This window comes from Osmerus mordax, chromosome 15, assembly GCF_038355195.1.
Source record: "Osmerus mordax isolate fOsmMor3 chromosome 15, fOsmMor3.pri, whole genome shotgun sequence".
Lineage (NCBI taxonomy): Eukaryota > Metazoa > Chordata > Actinopteri > Osmeriformes > Osmeridae > Osmerus > Osmerus mordax.
The window spans coordinates 8,819,202-8,842,223 of NC_090064.1; the positions used below are offsets into that span (position 1 = coordinate 8,819,202).

A 23,022-nucleotide genomic window follows, 5' to 3' on the forward strand; every position below is an offset into this window, starting at 1 on the left:
TGAAGTCGGCAGTCTCCGATGGTGTAGGTCGTCAGCGCAAGTCTTTTATTATCGTCTATTTTTATATGAGCACGCGCCGCACACGGGGATATAATGAGAGCAGCCCACCACAGAATCATTATCTGTGACTAAAGATGTGCTGTGGGCGGCAGCGACTCCCTCATAACTCTGCAACTTCCAATCTGACATTTTAACCAGCCTTCTTCACACAGGGTTGGTTTAAATAGAGCAAGGGTGTTTCCTGAGGTGCAAGTTGCGGCTGACGACTAGTGGTGAAAGATGGAGCAACACCTCACTTTCATTCATTGCATGGCATCCAAATAGACATGAGGAACAATAAGCACTAAATGCAATAATCCAGGGTCAGTCATCTTTATTTCATCATTGACATCACTGCATTACAAGCAGTATTTCCATGTCCACTCAGACGTTGGCCTAATATTCAGCAGTGCATGGCTCAGTAGGATAAAGAGAGAGAAGGAAAATGCAAGCAGCCAATTCATATTGTTTCTGATGTTATCCTGCAATAACTTCATCCATAAAGAGATGCTAGTTGGGTTTACCCAAACCAAAACATCCAGCCATTGACCTTCAAATCTTTTACATCATATTAACATTAGCCAGTTCCCCAAAACCACACCATCTGACAGTGGGCCAATGCTAGCAAGTGACATTTCAAACAGAAAGACTCAACAAGCTGCTCCTGCCTCAAACTCCCACTGAGCCACAGAGGAGAGTGTGGCGAATCCCCCCATGATGGTTCATTACAGTAAGTGTCTTGTCGAATCTCAATGTCAAACTTCTCTATCGCTTGTTTCTCTAAAGATAAGTGTGATAATGAAAGGCCTGATCAAATTCCAAGAGCCCAGCGCTATTACACATGTGGTACAAACTGGTATGTGGGGACAAGGATGGAACCTATTCTGACCAATAAAATGATCCCACATAACCACAAGAAGGATTATAAATACATGAATAATAAAAATCTATCTACAAATAGTCTCAATAAATAACATTATGGGTGCTCTACTAGGCCCCACAGGGAATGCTGCTACCTGACCCACTGTGGACCACAGCACGGTCGTCTCTCATTGTGCGTTCACAGTAAGCTGAGTGGGGGAATGAGACTCACTGATTGGTTCACAGGCTTGTGCGCGTGCTTCTTTCTTAACCAGTATTTAGTGTGTGTATATCTAGCTCACAGACTTCAGCTTGGACCAAGGGTGAATTCCACGGACTTCAATGGGTGGTTCGTTGTAGAAGATGTGGTCACAGAGATCCTCCAATGGAGGCTCGGGGTCGGAGGTGGCAAACTGGGCCGCCTCCTCGATCTCCTTCCGGATCTCCACGTCGATTTCCTGCAGGAGACGGAGGACAGTGACCTTCATGTTCGTTCATCGGCTCCCCATCGCTCCTATTGATTAGACTGGACAAGAGAACTTGAATGTTCTCCAAGAGGCTATTTGGGGTTACAGAAAGGAACATATAGACCATAGACAGATAAGGAACATAAACCAAACAACAGCAGTCCAAGGTCATCAAGATCATCACAGTCCTGGCAGACTACACAAGGTGCATGTCAACAACTGTGATAATAATTACAATTATAGACTTAACATTTTGACACATTCCTTTGACATTTTAGAATGGTATTTATTGAGTTGGACTGATTCATCTGATTTCATCAGCGTCTGTGAGTAGATGTTGGCGTGTGTATGTCTGCCTCCAGTACCTTGAACTCCTCCACTGAGGCCATGTTGTTGTTGAGCATGCGGTCCTTCAGCGTGGAGATGGGGTCACTCTTACTGCGCACTTCCTGGATCTCCTCACGTGTACGGTAGCTACAGGAAGTTACATCACACAGAGGGGAAGCTGGGGTTAAACAAGCGTAACTGTCAGTCCATGGCCCAATCAGAAAGAGGCCACTGCAACAGGGCCCTGTGTGCTAGGAGAGACAGACCCGGAGAAGAGGAAGTGTTTGACAAAACGTATCACTGCCCATCTACTACCGAGCAACAGGGATTGGCCAAAAAAACAAGGGAGGAAGGCAGTGGTGTGAAGGATGGGGGGGAGAGGTAAACGAGGTCAGGTGACTATCAAAAAGTCTAAAGGTCATGGTTTGGTGTCTATCTCACCTGACCCCAGGGTCACTCATGCTGTGTCCGTGGTAGCGGTAGGTCTGCAGCTCCATTAGGATAGGGCCCTAGAGCACACGGGACCAGGAGCACGTCAATACGTCTTTCCCTCTACTGGCCTTCGAGACTCAAGCCTCTGTGGTCGCTCTATTCCTCTGATCCCTCTTTGAAGTCTCCCTTTTGCCCCGCTGGTGACGCTCAAAAGTCTGTTTGATCTTTGTTTTCCAGCCCAGTAAGTGATTACTGGTCTCAGAGCTTTGACTGTTGAGCCCTTTCCAACTCTGCACCAATAAGAACTCACCTTCCCAGCTCTGCACCTATAGGAACTCACCTTCCCAGCTCTGCAGTGATCCGCTGCAAACTTGGTGGCTTCCCTCACACACAGCAGATCCATTCCATCCACCTGGACCAAGAGAAAGTTCACAGGTCAGGTAGGCTGTGTGTGTGTCTCACCCTGATTCCTAGTATGAAGTATCCTCTCCTACAGCAGTCAGTGTGTATGTGAGTGAGTGTGTGTGTGTGTGTGTGTGTGTGTGTGTGTGTGTGTGTGTGTGTGTGAGAGAGAGAGAGAGAGAGAGACCCTGATTCCTGGTATGAAGTCTCCTCTCTTATAGTAGTCAGTGCTGGCTGAGGCTCTCTCCACAGACGTCCCCATGCCATACTTGTTGTTCTCACAGATGAAGATACATGGCAGCTTCCATAGAGCCGCCATGTTGTACGACTCGAAGATCTGGCCCTGATTGGACGACAGAGTGGGTGGGTCACAACCAGGAAGTAGATGGCAAAGAAGGAGCAAATAAAGCACAGTGAAGATGTAGCCAGTCTAGGCAGAGTTCACAGAGTCTCACCTGGTTGGCTGCTCCGTCACCGTAGAGCGTCACACACACCTGGTTGTTACCCTGGTACTGACACGCTAGGGCAATACCTGCACCCAGTGGAACCTGAAGACACACACACACAAATCAGGATGGGAATGCCCCCCCCCCCCGTTTTAACTTATAGTTTCAGCATCCGCGTGTGTGTGTGTGTGTGAGCATTACCTGAGCTCCCACAATGCCGTTGCCTCCGTAGAAGTGCTCCGCGTACATGTGCATGGATCCTCCTTTCCCCTTAGCCACGCCTCCTTTCCGACCTGGGGAAGACGGCGCAGAAAGAGAATCCCATGACCTTCAGCTATGACGCAGCTCGCGCCAAGGCAGGCGACTCCCGACCACCAGATTAATCATCTCACCCGTGAGTTCCGCCATGATCTCTTTGACAGGCACACCCCGTGTGTAGGTGTAGCCGTGCGCACGGTAGGCCGTGATCAGGTGGTCGGACAAGTTTATGCCTGCCTCGATGCCAACGGCACACGCTTCCTGAATGGGTGCCCAAACAGAAGTGGGTGTGAGGAAAAAGTGCATTCGTGCGCTGGGCTTTGTCGCACGACTGCGGGCGAGTGATGCGAGTGTGAGCGCTGACCTGTCCGTCGTACAGGTGGCAGAACCCCCTGATGATCTTCTGTTTGTAGAGCTGGTCAGCCTTGAGCTCCATGCGTCTCATGGTGTTCATGGTCCGGTAGTACTGCAGGCCCTGGTCCCTGGTGAGCTCCGCTACCACGGGCGGACCACTCTCCAAGCGGTGGATATCACACTTCTACAGGGAGGAGAGGACACACATGGGAAAAGATCATTGTAGATGAAAGGTCGCGCGTCTGTCTGTCTGTCTGTGTGTGTGTGTGTGTGTGTGTGTGTGTGTGTGTGTGTGCGTGCTGACTCACCTTGATGTCAAAGCTGGCCTGTTGGGTGAAGTCAGCGTAGGAGCGTGCCGACACCACCGCCATGGCGCCCTGGAGAGGCAGATGTGGAAGACTTTGGTGCCACACAGAAGTTACACACACACAAACACTCGCAGGCACAGATGGTTGCATTGAAAACAAGGTTTTAATTCCCTCTCTGCTGACAGTGGAAACAAATCAACCCATAGTACAGTGGGAAGGCACCCCACCTTGTCCTCTATTTTTCCCGACCTACTTTGCCCGAGTAGCCAGAGTGCTACAGGTAGTTTTTGTTCTCAATATTAACTGGTATTGGTTTTGAATGTGTAGTCAGGTATGAGTAGTCTGGGGCTAGCTAGTATTAAGGCTAGCCTGGGTGCTCTGGTACTGACTGGTGGTGGTTTAGGTGGTTGCCGGGGCGTTGCCGAGGCGGGCGGTGAGGTTAAATCGACGTGTTCGGACAGGCGAATCAGCAACTGGAGAACAAAGGAACCAACCAATCAGACCAGAGCACGACTACGGCAGGAAATCATCAAACGGGATGGTAGGTTTCAGACTAACGGGAATATCTGAACACCAGTTGAAAACCACATCACTACAGCTACCAACCACAGCTTGCCAAAGAGAGTCGGGGTATTGTGTAACTGTACAGACATAGACTAGAGCAGACCTGCTTGTATTGAGGCCTACAGACTGCAACTACAGAGTAGAGCTGCATGATCTGCTTACCTCTGACACTGTTTGTGCTCCCTATGGGCCAGACAGAGAGAATGAGAAGGGTACGGGTAGATTAGGCCTAGGCCTACACTGTGCATGTCAGATGAGATGAAAGGGAGTGAGGCATTCACAGGCTGAAAAGCCTGTTGGATAATAATACTAACGGAGCCCATCAACGCTTACCACTACGTTTCTATAGATTCTACTTTAGTGAACGTTGGCTGACAGCCAGAGATTAACCTACTTTACCTGCGAATAGAGACAACAGGCGCCACCGTGTGGCAAATACCGACAATGTAAAGCTATTGTCTGGGTATCCCTACTGAAAGGGTACATGGCATGATGAGTCATTCATAACCCTAGCGCTCAACACATGTCATCAGCACAAATGTCACGTGCACATAAGTAGAGAAAAGCGTATATCGCGATTGTCGCGCATTGTACAGACAGGATTTGTCTCCAGGCGTCTGTGGCTACAAGGTCAGCGCCTGCTAAATGGGTCCCACTGCGTCGCCACTGGCAACCCATCTTCAACATTGCTTTATAGCAATCTAGCCTATTTAAAAACTGTTGTATTTTCAATTAACTTAAACCCCAAATAGAGTTATTCTACTCACCACATTTTTGGTGGCGGTACCTCTGAACACGTTGGAAATGAGTGTCAGCATATTTTGCATGCTAATCGGACACCAACAGCACTGCTCCGACCTACCGGGATTAGCAAAACACGGAAGTTGTCGACTGTGGGCCCGTGACGTCACAAATATGAGGATAGGCAAGCATATAAATCCTACAAGTATTGTCTTTCTTGTACTGCAGACAGCCAATGAACATTTTATGACAATTTAAGGGATTTAGATATTCTTCTTCCTTACCAATGGAGGAAAGGAGATGAGTGAAGGAAGCAATGAATAGTGTATTGAGTCACATTTCCCAGGGGAAAAATCGATACTTCTCAGCTGTTGGCGTCATGCACGCGCAGGTTTTCGGTAGTTCTGTTTTCTCTTGAGTTTAGACTGACGCAAAGGAAAAATTTAGATATGTCATCCCAGCAGTATTCATTTTTTAGTGTGTGTCTTATTTATTTGCTATTTCTGCAACTTAAGACCACAGTCCAGACATCCAGGAATCCGAGGGACCTTTGCTCTCCTCGCCACCCTTCACTCCACCTGAGCAAGGCAAAGAGTGCGTCTATTATCGGGTGTCTACACACAGGAAAGCTCAATATAATGCAAAAATATAATTGATTGTGTGTATCGATCGGTGTAGTCTCAAACTGCGTGTGTGTGTCTCTCTCTGTGTCTCTCTCTCTAGTCTCTAAGAGGGCTCCCGACTGGGAGGCTACAGCTGTGATTAACGGAGAGTTCAAACAGCTCCGTCTGTCTGACTACAGAGGGAGATACCTTGTCCTCCTCTTCTACCCACTAGACTTGTGAGTGACACACTCAAACTGTGCTCTTTTGTCTGTAACAAACACCATCCCAGAGACAAACAGGCAAACCATGGACGAATGTCAGGGACATGTCATCTGTGAAATCCATTTGGGATGAATGTGTCACAGCTATGTAGATGAGTAATATCATGTATCTGTTGTGTGTTGCCCAGCACGTTTGTCTGCCCCACAGAGGTGATAGCCTTCAGTGAGCGCGTGCAGCAATTCAGGGAAATAGGAGCTGAGGTGGTTGCTTGCTCCGTAGACTCACACTTCTCACACCTGGCCTGGTATGATCTCTCTCACCAACCAACTTTTACTGACCATTGATAAATAATATGATAAATGATATAAGATAAATAATACTGTAACTCCGTACACTGTGTGGGATTGGGTGTCTTCTTGCCAATAGGATAAACTTGTCCAGGAAGCAGGGCGGTCTTGGACCAATGAACATCCCTCTCCTCTCTGACCTCACACATCAGATCGCCGAGGACTACGGAGTGTACCTGGAGGACCTGGGACACTCACTGAGGTCAGAGTCACACACACACACACAGACATACCACACATACACACACCACACACACAGGCCTTTTTGGCATCAATGTCCATCTCTATTCGTTCTCAGGGGTCTCTTCATCATCGATGGCCGCGGGGTCCTGAGGCAGGCGACCCTGAATGACCTGCCAGTCGGACGCTCTGTGGACGAGACCCTGCGCCTGGTCCAGGCCCTGCAGTACACTGACAGACATGGGGCAGGTGGGTAGAGATCCAGGCCCTGCAGTACACTGACAGACAAGGGGCAGGTGGGTAGAGATCCAGGCCCTGCAGTACACTCACAGACGTGGGGCAGGTGGGTAGAGATCCAGGCCCTGCAGTACACTGACAGACACAGGGCAGGTGGGTAGAGATCCAGGCCCTGCAGTACACTCACAGACATGGGGCAGGTGGGTAGAGATCCAGGCCCTGCAGTGCACTGACAGACATGGGGCAGGTGGGTAGAGATCCAGGCCCTGCAGTACACTGACAGACATGGGGCAGGTGGGTAGAGATCCAGGCCCTGCAGTACACTGACAGACACGGGGCAGGTGGGTAGAGATCCAGGCCCTGCAGTACACTGACAGACATGGGACAGGTGGGTAGAGATCCAGGCCCTGCAGTACACTCACAGACATGGGGCAGGTGGGTAGAGATCCAGGCCCTGCAGTACACTGACAGACATGGGGCAGGTGGGTAGAGATCCAGGCCCTGCAGTACACTCACAGACACGGGGAAGGTGGGTAGAGATCCAGGCCCTGCAGTACACTGACAGACATGGGGCAGGTGGGTAGAGATCCAGGCCCTGCAGTACATACACTGACAGGTGAGTAAGTGCATTATAAACAAATGTGTCTCCCTTCTCTTTCTTGTTACAGTGTGTCCCGCTGGCTGGAAACTAGGTGATGAAACGGTGAGTAATTGATGGAATTTATATTGTTTTTCATTCTTATGTTATTATCTATTCAGTCTTATGTTGTCATATTATTATTCTAGTGATGCACGTATCACCTTCTGGTATGTCTGAGTTTCTTGTCAGTGTATTACACTGTTTAATTTATCATACATCTAGATCAATCCTGAGGAAGCTTTGAGAGCCAGATGGCCCAAGCAGGAACTGTGAGTTAAGCACTAAAAATGGTTCAGTAAATCCCTTCCTCATCATGATTCCTTTCCATCACCTGCCACTACCTCCAAACACCACAAGGTGGCAGTATTTCCATTGGAGTTTGTTGACAACCAAAGGAATGTTCTATTCACCATATCATATGCCGCATCTTTAGTTAGTGCCAGATCATTTGAGACTGATGGAGCTATGGAGCTAATCAAACTAGATACACTGGTTCTGTCATTTCCAGTATTGATTTTCTTTGTCTATGGATGTTATTCATTTCTCAAATAAAGCCAACCACTGTTAACACACTGTTAACACATTTATTTATCAGATGGCACACATACAAGTGGTTTGTGTGGAGAGAATTCTGTCCAATGAATGTGATGAAACACACTGTTGATTTATACTATTTATTTATAATAAGATAAATATTTTCATACTATTTATTGCAGTTCACCAATAATAGCATGAATAACTCCCTCAGAATGTATCTTCCCATCAACATTTACATACAGATGCATGAGTATATCAAATGTAAGAAAAAAATACATTAAAAGTGCATTTAAAAAAAAGTAACCGCAAAATGTCCAAGTAACTGCAAAATATATGTGCATACAAAGCTAAGACATGGAAGAAATTATATACAGTATACTGTAGTAATATATACTGTAGACAGTAAAAGGTAAAGGCAAAGGGAGGTATGTGTCTTTAAAGCCCAAACAAACACGAGGATCTGGATGGTTCTCAGCTATGTGAGGTTCATGCATCAACAGGTGTACAAAGAGTGAGAACAAAATACAATAGTTGACCTATGACCTGGATCATGTTCTCCCACGGAGGACGCTGAGCAGAGGTTGTGGGACACTAAGGCTTCTGCAGGCTTTGGGTTGGTCGATCACGTGTCTTGTGGTCATATGGACTCCACGGTCTGGTTGAAGTGTCTCTTCCCATCAAGGTACAGCATGGACTCTGTGGACACAAACATTACAGGAGCATGACATGTAGATCATTTACAGGAAGAACGATCGAGTAACACCTAAATCAGGGTGGTGGGGGTTCACCTACCCTGAAAAATAGAATAATAATCATCTACAGATGTAACAATGACAACCGCTGCAGGTGTAAAAGACTGAAGAAGGTCATGAGGGGTTGAGAGGAGCAGGGACTGACCTCCGTAGCTCCGGGGGACGATGTTGGGGACGTCCGTCTCGGAGAGGAAGGTGAAGTGGAAGACGTTGGTGGTGTTGTGCTGCCGGGTCAGGGGGTCCATCACCTCCGTGTGAACTCTGACCTGGATGTACTTCCCCTCAGTGTAACACACCTGATGATAAAAGGGACGGTCGATACAGTCTGTTTTAACAGTTCCAAGATCAAACTTTTTTTTTATTGACCCTCCAGGGAAAGTCAACACACATCCACACAAACACGCACCTGTGATGACAGCAACAACAGAGAGCCTATCTCTACAGGCTTCTGGAACAGGATGTCGTCAACAGCAACCAGGCTCGGTCGACTCCCACTATGAAACGTAGGGAGCACACATCAGGGGCGGTCGCTGGGCTGAAAAAAAACACCCAAGCACACACAGAGATTCCAACCCACCAATAAGAGAAAGCGTTGGCCCAGCCCAGCTCATAGGCCTTCCTCATCAGGAAGCCTCCAAAGATCCTGTTGAAGATGTTCCTCTCCTGGACAAGACACAGACAGGCTGGACGTCACACACACACACACACCAAGCCCAGAATACCATGAACACAAAAGCAAACAACTGATGAACGCCCAACTAGAGATTAACTGACTTATTATCCCCTCCTCCTCCTCCTCCTCACCATCTTTCTCTCTTTTCCCTTCTCTCACCTGTGGGTGACAGATCTCCAGTCCCTTCACCTTGGCGTCCTCCATCCACACAGAGTTAGGAGGCAGGATTCGGCCCCGGAAACTCACCGTTCTACAGCAGACAGGGGACACGCAGACGATGCATGGAACACTCTCAAACAGCAAACTGTCACACACACACACAACTGTGTGCGAATCTGTGTCGGTGAGAGATTTGAGCACGTGCGCGCGCGCGCGTGTGTCGTACTTGGTGTCGAGCGTGTTGAGGAACAAGCTGTGGATGATCTTCCTCTCCTCGCCGGTGGGAGCCACCTTCAGCAGGGAGGCAGAGCTCAGCTGCACACGACGGGTCTTATTGACTGGGAGACGGAGAGGAGAGAGGGTTACCACCCGCACACTGCACCACAGGGATGAGTGTATATTATTACACGGATAAGACCTATGATCTTACTCTCTCCTTCCTGGAAGAGCTTCTCCTCTTCCGGACCCTCTGGCTTTAGTGGGTTTACAAACGCAGCCCTGGGAGAAGGGGAGGGTGGGGAAGAAAGAGAGATGTGTATTATGAATAGGCCGACGGATGGATGGAGAGAAGATGGATGGGTGGATGGATGGAGAGAAGATGGATGGGTGGATGGATGGATGGAGAGAAGATGGATGGGACAAACGACCTCTTGTTTTCTGGGTCTCTGGCCACCATGACAAACGTAGCATCCAGAACTGGAGTGTAGGCTCCCTCGTGATACTAGAAGAAAGACAGACATTTCATCTTTATACAACGTATTAGAGCACCCTATGTGTGAGTATATGCACCCAATTCATTTGAAAACTATTGAATTTGTCTAAACTTTCCATGGATATTTTGGGGAATGTATTCTTGCATGACAGATACAACGTTCTATGTTGAAGGTCTTAGTAGGCCTTCAAGTTCAAAAATGTATATATAGGGCATTTCTTATTTGGTGCACAGAGCATGGGATGAATTGTCATTTAATAGAATTTCCTTGAGATGGAGCTATTTTCACTATGCCACTAGTCCTCAAATCACCTTGTTACATCCCTCACTGTAAATATCTGGTGTTCATAGAGCCATAACAAGACAAGGTGTCCAGTAGTACGTGACATGTGTCAGTGTATATACCTGAGTCATGTGCATCTTGGCTTCAATGGAGGTTTTCCCCACCCACGTCACATGACCAGTTAACTTAATGTCACAGTCAGGGTAGATGATGTGCTTCCTCATGTCTGTGACATCACAAATAATAAAGATTTTAATTATCCATCACTATGAACCCCCACGCCAAATGAGAAAAAGGGTGGTTTCCTTCATTTTGGATGTCCTACCTATCTTGTCAACCAGGGCGGTGACAATGGACAGAGGAGACCTCTTCAGCGCCTCATTGTGCGTGTGGGAGTAGCAGATAAGCACTGGGGAGCAAAACACAGGAGAGATAGGTCACACAGTCTATAGGTAACAGCTGCAAGTACACACAGTAATCTCCTTTTAAAATAGAATTGTTTCACTTTGACAGTTTGGCAGGTAGCGACGATAGATAAGTGTGTGTGAGAGAGAGAGAACTACTAATCAAGTAGGTCTATTTGGAAAATATTCATATACATTTCTGAGAAGACATTTTCCAATCTAACTATCAAAAGAAAACTTTTTTTTTTTTGTTTTTTGTTTTTGGCCCCCCGAAACTTGTCAAACCTGTTTAAGGCCCATCTATTGATATTAATTCACTCATGAAATAGGAGTAGTGTTCTCCAACAGGGTAAACACCTTGAAGACATTTTGTTTAAGCTGGTAGATATGTCAGCTGGTGATGAGCTGTTCACAGGCTATTTAAAAGGAGCAGACAGGTATGCCAAGACAAGAGTGGCTTTAATACATGTTCGAGACAGACGTGGGCTAAGCCAGGGCACATTACAATGCGACATTCAACGGATACCTGCTAAACTGTCCAGGTCTTCCAAGATTCTTCCAAACCTGCAAGGGGAAGAGGAAGCTGGGGAGCATGAATACGTCTGTACGTACGTGCATGTGACGCCACTGTAGTAGTGTGTGTGTGTGTGTGTGTGTGTTATACCTGACACTGTTGTGGAAGGTGAGGTAACTCTCCCGGAGGCGTGGCTGTGTTCCCAGGGGGAGGTGGACCTCGATGTAGCTGTCCTTCATCCTCCTGACAGGCAGCTCATCCTGAGAGCGGGCCAGCTGGGACGACAGCGACAGGCGGTCCTCCAACGCCTGCTGGTGGTCACTTCACCCGCGCAGAGAAAACAAATACTGTCACGAGGCCAAAAGGTGAAAGCGTTTCTTTGAAAGAGTCGTTCCGTTTACGCCTTTGGAAATTTGATAGTGTTGTCGACAAAAAGGCTGTTGTGACAACATGCGCCAGGCTCTCAATGTCACAGCAATAGCAAAGATTCTAGAAGTTTACAAAGACACCATCACCAGTCTGTGGGAAATGACTCTGGGACCTCTCATAATTGAAATTGGTTGCCTGCCATCACGTGCATGTAACCTGGCTGTTTATGATGTCACAAGGGCATGAGTATCTTTATACATGTCCCACACACTTTTAGAAAATGGCAAATCTGCCCCCAACCCCCCCTTTTTTATTAAGAAAATCATATTTAATGGGTGCTTCCCAAAAAAAGCTGTCCAACCAACCTTTTAAAACAAACCCCCGCCCCTGTGATGTCACAATGCATGTAGACCACTAACAAGAGAATTCAATGGAGATTTGCATGGTCTGTTTTGTAATAATAACTGGAGTTTAAAGAGAATGAGGTCACAATGAACATGGCATACAACAATATATGAGGTCACAAAAAGTGGTGGATTCTATAAGACAATAAGTACATGAAGTAAGTATCTGTGGGCATGTACAGTGGTCAAGATCATTCACATCTACGACCATAAAACAAGGCTCTCTTCTTTCCAAAGATCAAACTTTTAAAATACATGACACATTGTTTTCAGAGGGATATCTCAGTACAAAGTAGCTATGATGTTGGCGTACCTCCAGTTAGTAGATGCTCCCACAATTGCCCTCAGTCTGTTGCGAACTGAAAAACAACCACACAAAACCATGAGAACGTTGTGGATATTTGAGTGTGTGCGTGAATGTGAGTCAGAACAGAATGTACAAAGATGCAGCTTTCATATTGTCTCAGGCAACATAATCTGAGTCAGCCACAATCAAGGACAGTAATCTGGGAGGCGCTGCAGAGAATAGCTTTTTTCCCAGCCTTCTCGGTGTAGCACAAACAGAATAAAGCAGTGTATGAATGTCAGCTAAGTTAAGAAAACTGTGTCGTGAAAGTGCAGTTCAAATTAACAATGTATTGTCTGGTGTATTATTCGGCATATTTAATGACATATGTGGCAGAAAGTAAGTAGGCTTATAATTATACTTAACGTGCACACTTACAAAGTGCACTTTCTACAATTTGATTTAGCCTTCATTTGTCTGGCCCATCCAAGTGATGTCTCAGGTTTTTCAGTTATGTCATACTATTGAGACTATATGAAACAGGAGAATTGGGAGAGAAAACAGAGAGAATCTGGAGGGATCCTAGAGAGAGAGAAGATAGCGCCAGTCACCCAGGCAGCAATCAACTAAACAAGGAACATGTTTGTAGGTAAACACTGTTGTTAATTGTGCACGGTTCTATCTCTGTGTCTAGTGTAAAGAGAGAACCAACAGAGACCACATAAAGGAGCTGGGCATGAACCAGTGTGTAAGAAGAGAAAGTGACATTAGGGTTAGCAACATGCGGTCTGCTTTGTGAATACATTTTAAATGTAAACATGCAGACAGAATTATATTAATTTAGGACTGAATACAGTACACAGTGATTAATTCTGGTTTACCAACACACACCATTGGTCACAAGCAAGTGTGAATTTTCTGTGGAGACACAAAACATCATTGGGGTCAGGGGTCATGGGTGAAGCACAAAAGCAATGAATCTATCGACTGGGTCTTCCTCCTTCTTACCCTCTGCCATATCAGGTGCCTTTCCCTGTAAGGACATGCCCCTGCGAGAGAACGCCCTGCACGTGACGGATGCAGCCGACTTCATCATGAGTAACCTGTAAAAGAATAATACACCCCTGACTGACAGTCCGCGTTACAACTCAGTAGCTAGCTGTAAATGCATCCCCCTGGGCAACTATTTCTAAACATCAGTGAGCGTCGTAGACATCCCTTTGATAGCCAAGAAGAGTCCTGCCCGACGGCAGAAAGACTAGTTGTATCTATTTTTGCGTCATGACAGACACGTCTTGACAGGCTGTCATTTTGGTACCATGGGCTTGAGCGGTAGCTACTAATAGTGTCAAATGAAACCGTACAACTGATCTCGCTGAATTGTGCTGGAACTAGATAAGAGTAGACACACCCTGTGCAAAACAAAGTTGGACCCTGCATGATAACATACTGGTTTTCAGGCAACATAATAAGCTAGCTAGCAAACACCGTACGGTCCCAATATACCGATAGCTGCTTAATAAAGCAGCAGCTGATTAAACTTTGTGGATGGCAGTTACTTGGAGCTAGCCTACAGGCTGCAGAGAATGTGGTAGTTTACAGCTAGCTGGCTGGCTAATTTAGATATTTTAAGGAGTACGTCGCTATCGTTAAATTGCTGTCTCAACTCAATTTAATCGGATTCCTGGATGCTCTTGATAGTAGCTACGAACCTTGGTAACAGCATTTCTGTATTAGCTACAATTCAAGTGCTAGCAACTGGGATTTTAGAGGAAAGCTACAACACCATGGGTAGACAGATCCAAAAGGGAGATGAACACAGAAAATCACTTCCTTGTTGTACATAAGTTTGCTTCCGCACGTAAACATTGAAGTAAACGTGCAACTATTTTTATTTAACGTAAACGCGCATGACAGGATAACAGTTTGCCAAATGTAAAATGCATTTTGGTTTCCTCAAGAAAATATCCAGTGATTTCGATTTTTCAACAACGCGTATAATGTTATTTGGTTATTTGTTGTTTATTATTGCACTGCCCTATAATCAGAGTTATGTAATAATGCAAGTGATGATGTTATTGTTGCACTATATGTCTGTTAAACACAGACCGTACAGACCGTTCCTTGGCTCTAACCGTGAAATACTGTTGGAACTGTGCACTTCTGATCCCTGTTGTAGGCCACTGTGCACTGTTTCTATGATGTTTTGGGGGTGAGTCAAATGCTAAATGAATAAAATGTTAGACTCTCTCTTTGTGTGTGTGCGTGTGGGGAACTATATTGACTCTTTCCACATTGCAAGCTATTTTGGTCTGGATCAGGAAAGTCCACATAGCTTCCCAGAAGACTAAAAGTTTCAAATAACATCAGTCTCTTGGATGAAACACATCCACCCACTGTTGGTTTGACCTCCATGACATTCATTTTGCAGGCCAGGTGCAACTGGGTGGAAAAGGTGCTTAAAAAATCTGATTGCTAACCGATCCGTTTTTTTTTTGAGCAGGTCTTTTAACCAATATGAGCCAGCATGTAGGCTGAGGCATCATTCGGCTGCGTTCTTGGCAGGATGGTAGAACTTTCTCTTCCGCCCTTTACACCAAGAGCCAGAGTATTAACATGTTTATTTTAAGTAGGGTTTATCCTTGTCAGACAAATAATGAAGGCTGGGAGATACACTATTTAAATAACGAAGGCTGGGACACACTATTTGTGTATGAAAGGCAGTATAACTTTCAATTATAATTTAACCTAGGTTAGTTTAACATTTTGGCACAGCATTAAAAGTAATATCCCGTTCACTATATATATTCAAATAAAACAGGATAAACAAGTAAGCTGATGGTTGTCCCAAAACGCCAAACCAAGGGGGCAGGCTTAAACGGCCACGCAAAACACCGTTTGATCTTGTGACCGGGGAAAACAGACTGTAGTGACGTTTTTTCGATCCGTCGTTTGTATTGGTCAGAAACTGCAGATCTTCCCAACCCCCACGGGTCAGTATATAAACACATGAAGAAACAAAGAACCGTCTAGTACAGCTGATTTCGTCCCCGCAGGTAGTTGCTGCATGTAATTCTCCCGACAGAAGCGTCAGGATCCCAGACTGACTGCGGAGGGTAAACTCCCTGGGAAGCGAATGAAGAAACTTCTATTGCTTCACTTCACATACAGAGGATTAGTGAGAAAAGGAAAAAAGAGTAAAAGAAGAAAATGGCTAACTTTAAACTACGGAAAGCTGAACCCAAAGACGTGCCTGACATATTGCGACTCATAAAGGTAGAGTCGCCTGTTTTAATATTTCGATGTTATCCATGTTACGCCGGATGCATACACTGAATACATTTTATAGCAGCCGCTTGCTGGCAGCAAGTACTCTTCTGTTTTGATGAAGTGACGGGCCTAAATCAAGCCAACGTAACGGCATCCTAAGTAGGGCATTTCCGCTGGATATATGACTGTAGAGAAGGATGTGTAGTTCGTCATCGCTTCATATTTTGTTTGGGTCCGAAAGGATCTCCGTCCCCCTGTTTAAAAAAAAAAAAAAATCAATTTCCTCAGTTTCATGATGCATTTCCCCTAAATAGATTTGTATCCACTAATGACCGCAAATTAATAACTAAATGTTAGTAATCGTGTAGTTCCGGTCAGGTAACCAATTCTAACGTGTGTTGAATCGTTAATGCTCATATTGGCCTACTGTAACATAATGTTTCTAACTAGGAACTTGCAAAATATGAAGAAATGGAAGATCAAGTTATACTGACTGAGAAAGGTATGTCTGATTGGTACAGCTGTTGAAATCTGACTGTGTTGGCTAAATGTATTGCACATGGAACAAGTTTAATATGAGGTTATACAATTCTGTTATCACAGATCTGCTTGAGGATGGATTCGGTGACCACCCGTTTTACCACTGTATTGTGGCAGAGTTCACAGGGGAGCAGATGAACAGCGGTAGGCTACGTTGGTTTGTTTCAAATAAACAGAACGTGTTTTGTTCCGCATTGCACAGGCGCCATTTGCCAGTTCCGACCTATTTAAGCCTACTAGTAATAATTGTGAGGGTGTTACGTAGTCACTGCTCTAACTCACTTACACTGCCTTTTCTTGGGTGGATGTCTTGTGGGTACAGTACTTCCTGTTCGGGTGAAAAGCTGTTCTTTAACCTCAGCCTCTGCCTGCAACACAGCCTCCCCTTAGCACTGGTGCTCTGAAGTATACACTTAAGAAACCGACACCCTGTTTACCAAATCCATCCTTGTTCTCATCCCACAAAGATGTTTAACTTGTTATTGATAGTGCATGTCTGTGTGCGCCCAGCTCCCACCGTGATTGGTTTTGCTATGTACTACTTCACCTATGACCCCTGGATTGGCAAGCTCCTTTACCTGGAGGACTTCTTTGTGATGAAAGAGTACAGGGGTGAGTACAACATCGTATAAAATCTTTCTCACCAAACTAAACCTTTTCTCCTTGATCTTAATCGGCTTTTTTCTTCTGTCTTTCAGGGTTTGGCATCGGATCTGAAATCTTGAAGCTCCTCAGTCATGTGAGTAGATGCTATAGAATTGAAAATAATCCTTTGACATAATTACAGTGCTATACTTGACCTGGGTAGGGCCAGAGAATTCTTACTAGGGTTTAGACTTTTGGCTAGTAGGGAAACCTCAGTTATTGTCACTGTGTGTGTGTATATATCTAACCCTTAAGTTCTCTCCAGACGGCGGTGAAAACTCGCTGCAGCAGCATGCACTTCATCGTTGCCGAGGACAACAAGGCATCGATAGAGTTCTACAAGCGTCGCGGTGCTGCCGACCTCTCTCTGGAGGAGGGCTGGAGGCTCTTCAGGATCGACAAGGAGGGCCTCTACAAGATGTCCTCCCCAGCAGAGGAGTGAGCTGGCCCCAGTTCCAGTGACCAGGAGTGGGGCAGGGGCGGGGGGACAGGGGGCCCTGTCAGAACCAGAGACATGGCTGGAGAGTTTGGTCATCACAAACAAATGGCTTGATAAGACTGTGAAATGATTTGTGTAATTTCCGTTGCAGTCACGGTTTGACACCTCCCCACCAGCGATGTTGGCACATGGGGTTGCCTACTTTGCTTGAATTTGCTCAGTTTAGAATGACGACATTCATCATGAAGGGTGGAATGAAACGCTCTGAGTCGGCTGTCTGGAGTCCAGCTAATGTGTTGGCCAAATTCTCCATGCTCATGATTCTTGATTCTTGACAGGCACCACTTCCTGTCGAGGTTGGGATCAGAGATTACTAGCATTAGATTAGTAATCTAGTGGGCATGTAATGTACTTAGTGAGCTATATCTGTTAATTTTAGCCAGTTTAAGTTTTTGAAAATGGATGCTTAATCCTGCATAATTCAATTGTATTTGTTCACTTTCCTTATTAACTAATATAGGTAAATATTGTAATGTGTAGTCTGCCTTTTAACTAAAGTTGACATTTGAGTGCTAATAAAGGTTAAATTGCACACCTGTATTTGTAAACTTTCTCAGTTTTGGGGATTGTATGCAGTTGGTAAGACTTTAACACAAATCATCAGTGCAACAACATTGTGAAACTCCATGGCTTTGTCTTCTTGGTCCCAGATAGAGTGGGGGGTTCTCTTAGTTAATTGCAGCAATGTAGAAGACTTGGCCAACTGCACAGACATTGGCAGAACAAAAGACTCATCAATCTACATGCTAATACAGACCTGCACCCCAGGCTATTGTTTGCACAGACTGTTCCACCTCTGAAAAGATTCATTCTGTTCTCTACAAACCACACCCTTGCACAAAGCGCACACAGACTAAATGAAACAAAAGATTTGGCATCAAACAGATTTAAATTTGATCTTTTGAAATATCTGCAAATGATGGAAAATCTGTACTACCTGTGTAACCAGCAGATAAACAGGGAGAAATAAGATCAGGGCCATGTAAGCTAGTGTCAACCTGTCCCCACCTCTCATATGCTAAAATATGGAGTTGTTGGACGAGTCTCTACTTGATGGCTCTCACACCTCAGTGTGTAACTTACTGTAGCCTTGCTTGCTAGTCATATGTTGATAAGGGTCAAGATGTGGTCTGATTTGTTGTTCTTGAGTATAAATGACATTTTGAAGTATTGTTCTGTGGATTCTTGATCTCTTGAGACCTTTTCAGTTCTGGCTTGTCCTTCCTCACCTCTTGCTTTCTATCTCCGGGTTACAATAATCATGGTAAAGTAATGGCATCATTCGGTTCATGTTAATACTCAGTTTCCCATCTTCCTTTAAACCGTACGGGAATTTGTTTTTGTGGGTTGGCCAATATTTAACCCCCTACAGTTACATTTGCCCTTATTTACACTCAAAAATTGAGTGAGCATTTTGGTCACAGCCAAGTGCACTCATCCCCCTTGAACTGCCCTGTTTGTGTTCTTGAGCTCAACCTAGTTACAGATTAACAATTGGCTGGAGGGTGACCAGGAATTAGGCAAAGGGATAAATACTGACATCTATTTTAAAAATAGCTTTGCTATACTGATGAGGATGTGTTGCCGAGACAAATTTCAAGAATATTCCAATAATATCAACTTGGACCTCTCTGGCAGGGCCAACAGTCTGGACAGAGAACTGGGAACTATCTGCATTGATAACCTTTTCAGACAAAGTCTTTCTACTCCTGCACCAGCAATAAAACGTTTTAGACCTCATTACAGCCCTGCCTTGAGACATTCTGGATCAATCGCTTATTTACAGAACAGGCTTGCTTAAGAGTTTTAGTACCAACTATAGTTGGAATTTTCTTAACAGTGCTGAACTTTACCTCCTGTAGAAAAGTAATCACACTTACATAAGTGTTAACAACCATCTTGAATGAGATAGTAAAGGTAATTGTCTTGGAATCGAAATGGAAACTGCCAGAATATTGAATACTGATGCTGTCACTGTGTATGGAACTTTCTTAATTACATTCAAATAGTCACGTAAAACAAAAACATATTTCCATATTACTTTCATTTGTTGGGACAACATATTTCAAATACTGTAGGCATGAGCAATGAATTACACCTTCAAACACATTTAAAACATAATTTCAACAATAATCTGGATATAACTTTACTGAGACATACAAATAGTAGTTTACCTTGTTGTGAATCTAGGACAAGGAAATAATATATCTGTAAATAAATATACAAATCCAGTGCAAACAACCATTTGAAAAGCTGTTTGTCTGCCAACATGGGAAATTGGCCAGCATGTGTAGTCATGTAGACATGATGAGAAACTGGTTCAGCTCTGGTTGTAACTCTAATAAAGCCATCTCGATGTGCACAACAACCATATGCATATGAGTGTTAGTGTGAACCAAATGGTCTTATTCTTGATAGAATTTAGGCTTTAAGTAAAGAAAATGTTTTCTCTCGTAAAGAGTAAGTTGGCCTGCAATCATCAAATGTTTCAGAGACGTGTGTGTGAGTGTGTGAGGGCGGTGGCACTGTTGCAGGTGTGTGTGTTCAGAGCGTCTCTCTCTCTCAGCTGGACGGCCTGCTGCTTCCTGGCTGCTCCTTCTTCTCAGGCTGAGGGACAGGAAGTGACACGCGCACACATTTGATACAGCAGCTCATGTGACAAGTGTCGCAGAGTCACTTTGATAATATTGATTTCACCCTCACATGTCGCTTCGCATGACTCCTGTGACTTACAAACACACATGTCCACCTGCTTAGGCAGCCACCGAACTAGGCCATGCTGCTCATTAGTGTGAGGTGTCAGTGTCACCTAACCCTTGTCTTGCTTAGTATCTATGTGTTGATGGAAACAACCATGCGGTCTGTTTACTACCAGAGTTGCTCAAGTATCTCTGGGTTCACATTTCTTCTCGTCTCCTCTTGTTTTAATGGCACTTGGCTTTACAGAGGCGGTTTAAAGGAACTCACGTTCTTTTCAGCGAAAGGCAACTCCTTCCATAGTTTCTCTACAGCACCACACCCCTGCAAACCCCAGGCGAACACAGAGTCCTTGCTCACCTGAGAGACAGAGAAAAACAACAATTAGAGCAATGCACAGGGGATGCACGCATGCTTCCACACACACACACACACACACAGACAAACACACATTATAAAGAGGCCTCTGAGATTATGGCTCCATGGAAACAAGCATATGGTGAAAGGTTTAGAGGTCTGGCCTTAATCAACACACAATAAAACACTGATTTATTGTCATCAAGAAATAACCCATCGTATCTCAATATCTCACACCATTACAATCACATGATCCACCAGCTGTCCATAAACCACTAAGCAACCACCCAATGGACACATTTCCTTCTCAACAATGAGCACCTGTGCAATCACTTCTGCATCCTCCCGGTTCTATATTCATCCCATGTGTTTCCACATGTGTATCCTGTAGTCAGTCAGATATGTGGTTTGTGTGTATTCATGCATGTGTGTGTGTGTGTGTGGGGGGGGATCTGGACTCTATACAACAGAGGTGGAATATGATATGAAGAAAAGGGGAACTTGAACAAAGATGTCACGCATGTACAAAATGCACAAAGTGGATGTAAAAATGCACACAGTTGATGTAAAACTCAGAAATGGGGGGGGGGGGGGGTATTTGTGGTGGGTGTGACTTTGACGAAAGGTTCACAACCTCAGACCTGAAAATATCACAAAATTCCATTCCACATCTGTCTGGCTACAATAACATTCAACAGACGAGGCAAAAGGGAAAAGGACAAGGTAACCCACCGCCCTAATTACACATTTGACACACGCACACTTCACAGCCAGCCTTTCCTGCAGGAAACCATAGCCCTTCCAGATAAGAAGAGAGGAACCCACATCATTACAAACAGAGATCCATCCACACACAGCTGTTACCTTGGCGATAGAGGCAGCCTGCTGGGGATAAAACATGGAGGCACTCAGGGCCATGAGACCCAGAGGAAACACCAGCCTCTTCACCCTAGAACCTAACACACACACACACACACACACACACACACAAACACACAAGAAGAGGAGTGTCAGGCTTGGTGTGTGTGTGTGTGTGTGTGTGTGTGTGTGTGTGTGTGTGTGTGTGTGTGTGTGTGTATGTCTGTGCGCAGGCATGCATTACCTTTGGCCAGGTAGAGTCCGAGGAAGCCTGAGAAGCCGACTACCCCAACACTGGGGTAAAGGTCAGTGGGAGGATCATTGAGGAACTCATAGATGTCTGTGACAGTCTGAACACTGCTGCTCACAGTGGGCTCCACTGTCCTGTAGTACTCCTGGGTACCACAGCAGAATAGACCAGGGAAGGGAGAGAAAGTGTGGAAGGTTTGGAGCTGTCAAGTCTTTCACACCATTATCAGGGTTCTCTGTTCTCTGCCGCATTTCATTGGATGTGAGAATATGGAAAAAACTTTATGGAAGAAAAACATTCTGAGGCAACATTTGAGTTTGCGCTTAACCGATATTCAACCTGGAGAAAGCAAAAAATTACGTGCGAAATAATGTGCACTTTGTTGAACACAGCCTTACCCACCTCTGCTTTGCTAAGGGTAGATATACCAGTTTCCTAGAAGAAAATTAAAGCCATAAGTTGCAGGACTCACAAACACATTCCACTCACATTTCACAACACGTCTTCCAAGTAATGTCAGGTGTGCTAAAAACATTTACCTGGAACTGATTTGTGTAAGGCTCTGCCCATTTTCTGAGAGATGCTACACTCTCTTCCACTGGCCCAACCTCCGGTTCCACATACCGGAGCTGAGGCTCGGGAGCTGTGTAGAGGGATGGCAACTGCACACGCGCACACACACCTTTTATTCTGCTCTATTAGATGTGAATAATTCATTCCATTCTGCCATCGCTCATTAAATCACAACATTATCTAGGTTACTTGACAGGTTAACAATCATAGCTACTGTACCTCCTCAATACTCAGAGCCGCGGCTTTCTTGACCTCACTGGCGGCCAGTACCGTCCCAGTCATCATGCCTAGAAGCCCGGGGACTGCGACGGGCAGCGACACCTGGTGGTGGTAGATGTGAGGTGAAGGAGAGCAGCCACTGTCATCCTTGAAGCTAAGGAAGGGCATGAGGGATGCTGTACCACTTTCGCTCTTCTGCAATTCACTTTCAGGAAATAATTTGTGATTTGCATCCCCCATATAAACCCCAATTGGAAAAACTGCCCATCACATTGTGGTCAATCCTTTACTATCTGTTAAGGTAACATTTAACAAGCTAGCTAGGATGCGTAGAGCGCGTCAGCTGACAGCCAAGCTAGCTAGTAGCACTAGCTGTTTAGAGCCAGTGTGCTGGCTATTCATGTCGCTTATTTATATCAAAAATATATTAAGTAGTCACTGTTTTGATAATATTTAGCATCGTTATGGTTGCAACAAAGAATTCTCAGATTTAGCTAAATAATTATATAAAGAAATATCATCGTACCAGTTTCCGAAGGTTTGACATTTCCTTCAATGTGACTATGATTTCTACGGCAAGTCTGAAGGGAA

At 45.1% G+C, this 23,022-nt stretch overlaps 5 protein-coding genes across 9 annotated transcripts; 2 read left to right on the forward strand and 3 right to left on the reverse strand.

The window, feature by feature from the left end:
* Positions 1-358: 358 nt before the first annotated feature.
* On the reverse strand, positions 359-5,317 carry LOC136958062 (pyruvate dehydrogenase E1 component subunit alpha, mitochondrial-like). 2 transcript variants are annotated; one of them, XM_067252296.1, is made up of 12 exons: positions 5,226-5,316; positions 4,284-4,367; positions 3,895-3,963; positions 3,597-3,770; positions 3,367-3,493; positions 3,176-3,267; positions 2,984-3,076; positions 2,716-2,871; positions 2,467-2,538; positions 2,136-2,203; positions 1,733-1,841; positions 359-1,358 (listed from the first exon to the last, which is right to left on the reverse strand). In XM_067252296.1, the coding sequence occupies exons 1-12, from the start codon at positions 5,283-5,285 to the stop codon at positions 1,194-1,196; spliced, it is 1,269 nt and encodes a 422-aa protein (XP_067108397.1). In that variant the 5' UTR covers positions 5,286-5,316; the 3' UTR covers positions 359-1,193. The 2 variants fall into 2 exon arrangements, with proteins under 2 accessions (XP_067108397.1, XP_067108398.1); XM_067252297.1 differs by lacking the exon at positions 4,284-4,367 and having other exon boundaries at positions 5,226-5,317.
* A 222-nt stretch (positions 5,318-5,539) lies between these two features.
* On the forward strand, positions 5,540-7,703 carry LOC136957988 (peroxiredoxin-2-like). The gene is made up of 7 exons (XM_067252206.1): positions 5,540-5,793; positions 5,923-6,040; positions 6,214-6,330; positions 6,453-6,575; positions 6,672-6,802; positions 7,459-7,493; positions 7,653-7,703. The coding sequence occupies exons 1-7, from the start codon at positions 5,649-5,651 to the stop codon at positions 7,701-7,703; spliced, it is 720 nt and encodes a 239-aa protein (XP_067108307.1). The 5' UTR covers positions 5,540-5,648.
* A 298-nt stretch (positions 7,704-8,001) lies between these two features.
* On the reverse strand, positions 8,002-14,345 carry acot9.1 (acyl-CoA thioesterase 9, tandem duplicate 1). Of its 2 annotated transcripts, XM_067252294.1 has the most exons (16): positions 14,236-14,345; positions 13,532-13,626; positions 13,415-13,441; positions 12,551-12,596; positions 11,615-11,785; positions 11,477-11,514; positions 10,872-10,955; positions 10,669-10,772; positions 10,199-10,272; positions 9,982-10,049; positions 9,778-9,889; positions 9,552-9,642; positions 9,297-9,382; positions 9,126-9,213; positions 8,865-9,015; positions 8,002-8,663 (listed from the first exon to the last, which is right to left on the reverse strand). In XM_067252294.1, the coding sequence occupies exons 1-16, from the start codon at positions 14,247-14,249 to the stop codon at positions 8,605-8,607; spliced, it is 1,308 nt and encodes a 435-aa protein (XP_067108395.1). In that variant the 5' UTR covers positions 14,250-14,345; the 3' UTR covers positions 8,002-8,604. The 2 variants fall into 2 exon arrangements, with proteins under 2 accessions (XP_067108395.1, XP_067108396.1); XM_067252295.1 differs by lacking the exon at positions 13,415-13,441.
* Positions 14,346-15,537: 1,192 nt separating this feature from the next.
* LOC136957859 (diamine acetyltransferase 1-like) lies at positions 15,538-18,009 on the forward strand. Its single transcript, XM_067252071.1, has 6 exons — positions 15,538-15,799; positions 16,244-16,295; positions 16,397-16,477; positions 16,844-16,945; positions 17,032-17,072; positions 17,244-18,009. The coding sequence occupies exons 1-6, from the start codon at positions 15,734-15,736 to the stop codon at positions 17,418-17,420; spliced, it is 519 nt and encodes a 172-aa protein (XP_067108172.1). The 5' UTR covers positions 15,538-15,733; the 3' UTR covers positions 17,421-18,009.
* A 1,446-nt stretch (positions 18,010-19,455) lies between these two features.
* Positions 19,456-23,002, reverse strand: apoob (apolipoprotein O, b). 3 transcript variants are annotated; one of them, XM_067251781.1, is made up of 8 exons: positions 22,958-23,002; positions 22,432-22,533; positions 22,179-22,301; positions 22,042-22,074; positions 21,634-21,784; positions 21,396-21,487; positions 20,445-20,534; positions 19,456-20,084 (listed from the first exon to the last, which is right to left on the reverse strand). In XM_067251781.1, the coding sequence occupies exons 1-8, from the start codon at positions 22,976-22,978 to the stop codon at positions 20,040-20,042; spliced, it is 657 nt and encodes a 218-aa protein (XP_067107882.1). In that variant the 5' UTR covers positions 22,979-23,002; the 3' UTR covers positions 19,456-20,039. The 3 variants fall into 3 exon arrangements, with proteins under 3 accessions (XP_067107882.1, XP_067107883.1, XP_067107881.1); XM_067251782.1 differs by having other exon boundaries at positions 22,432-22,585; positions 22,958-22,976; XM_067251780.1 differs by lacking the exon at positions 22,958-23,002 and having other exon boundaries at positions 22,432-22,612.
* Positions 23,003-23,022: the final 20 nt, after the last annotated feature.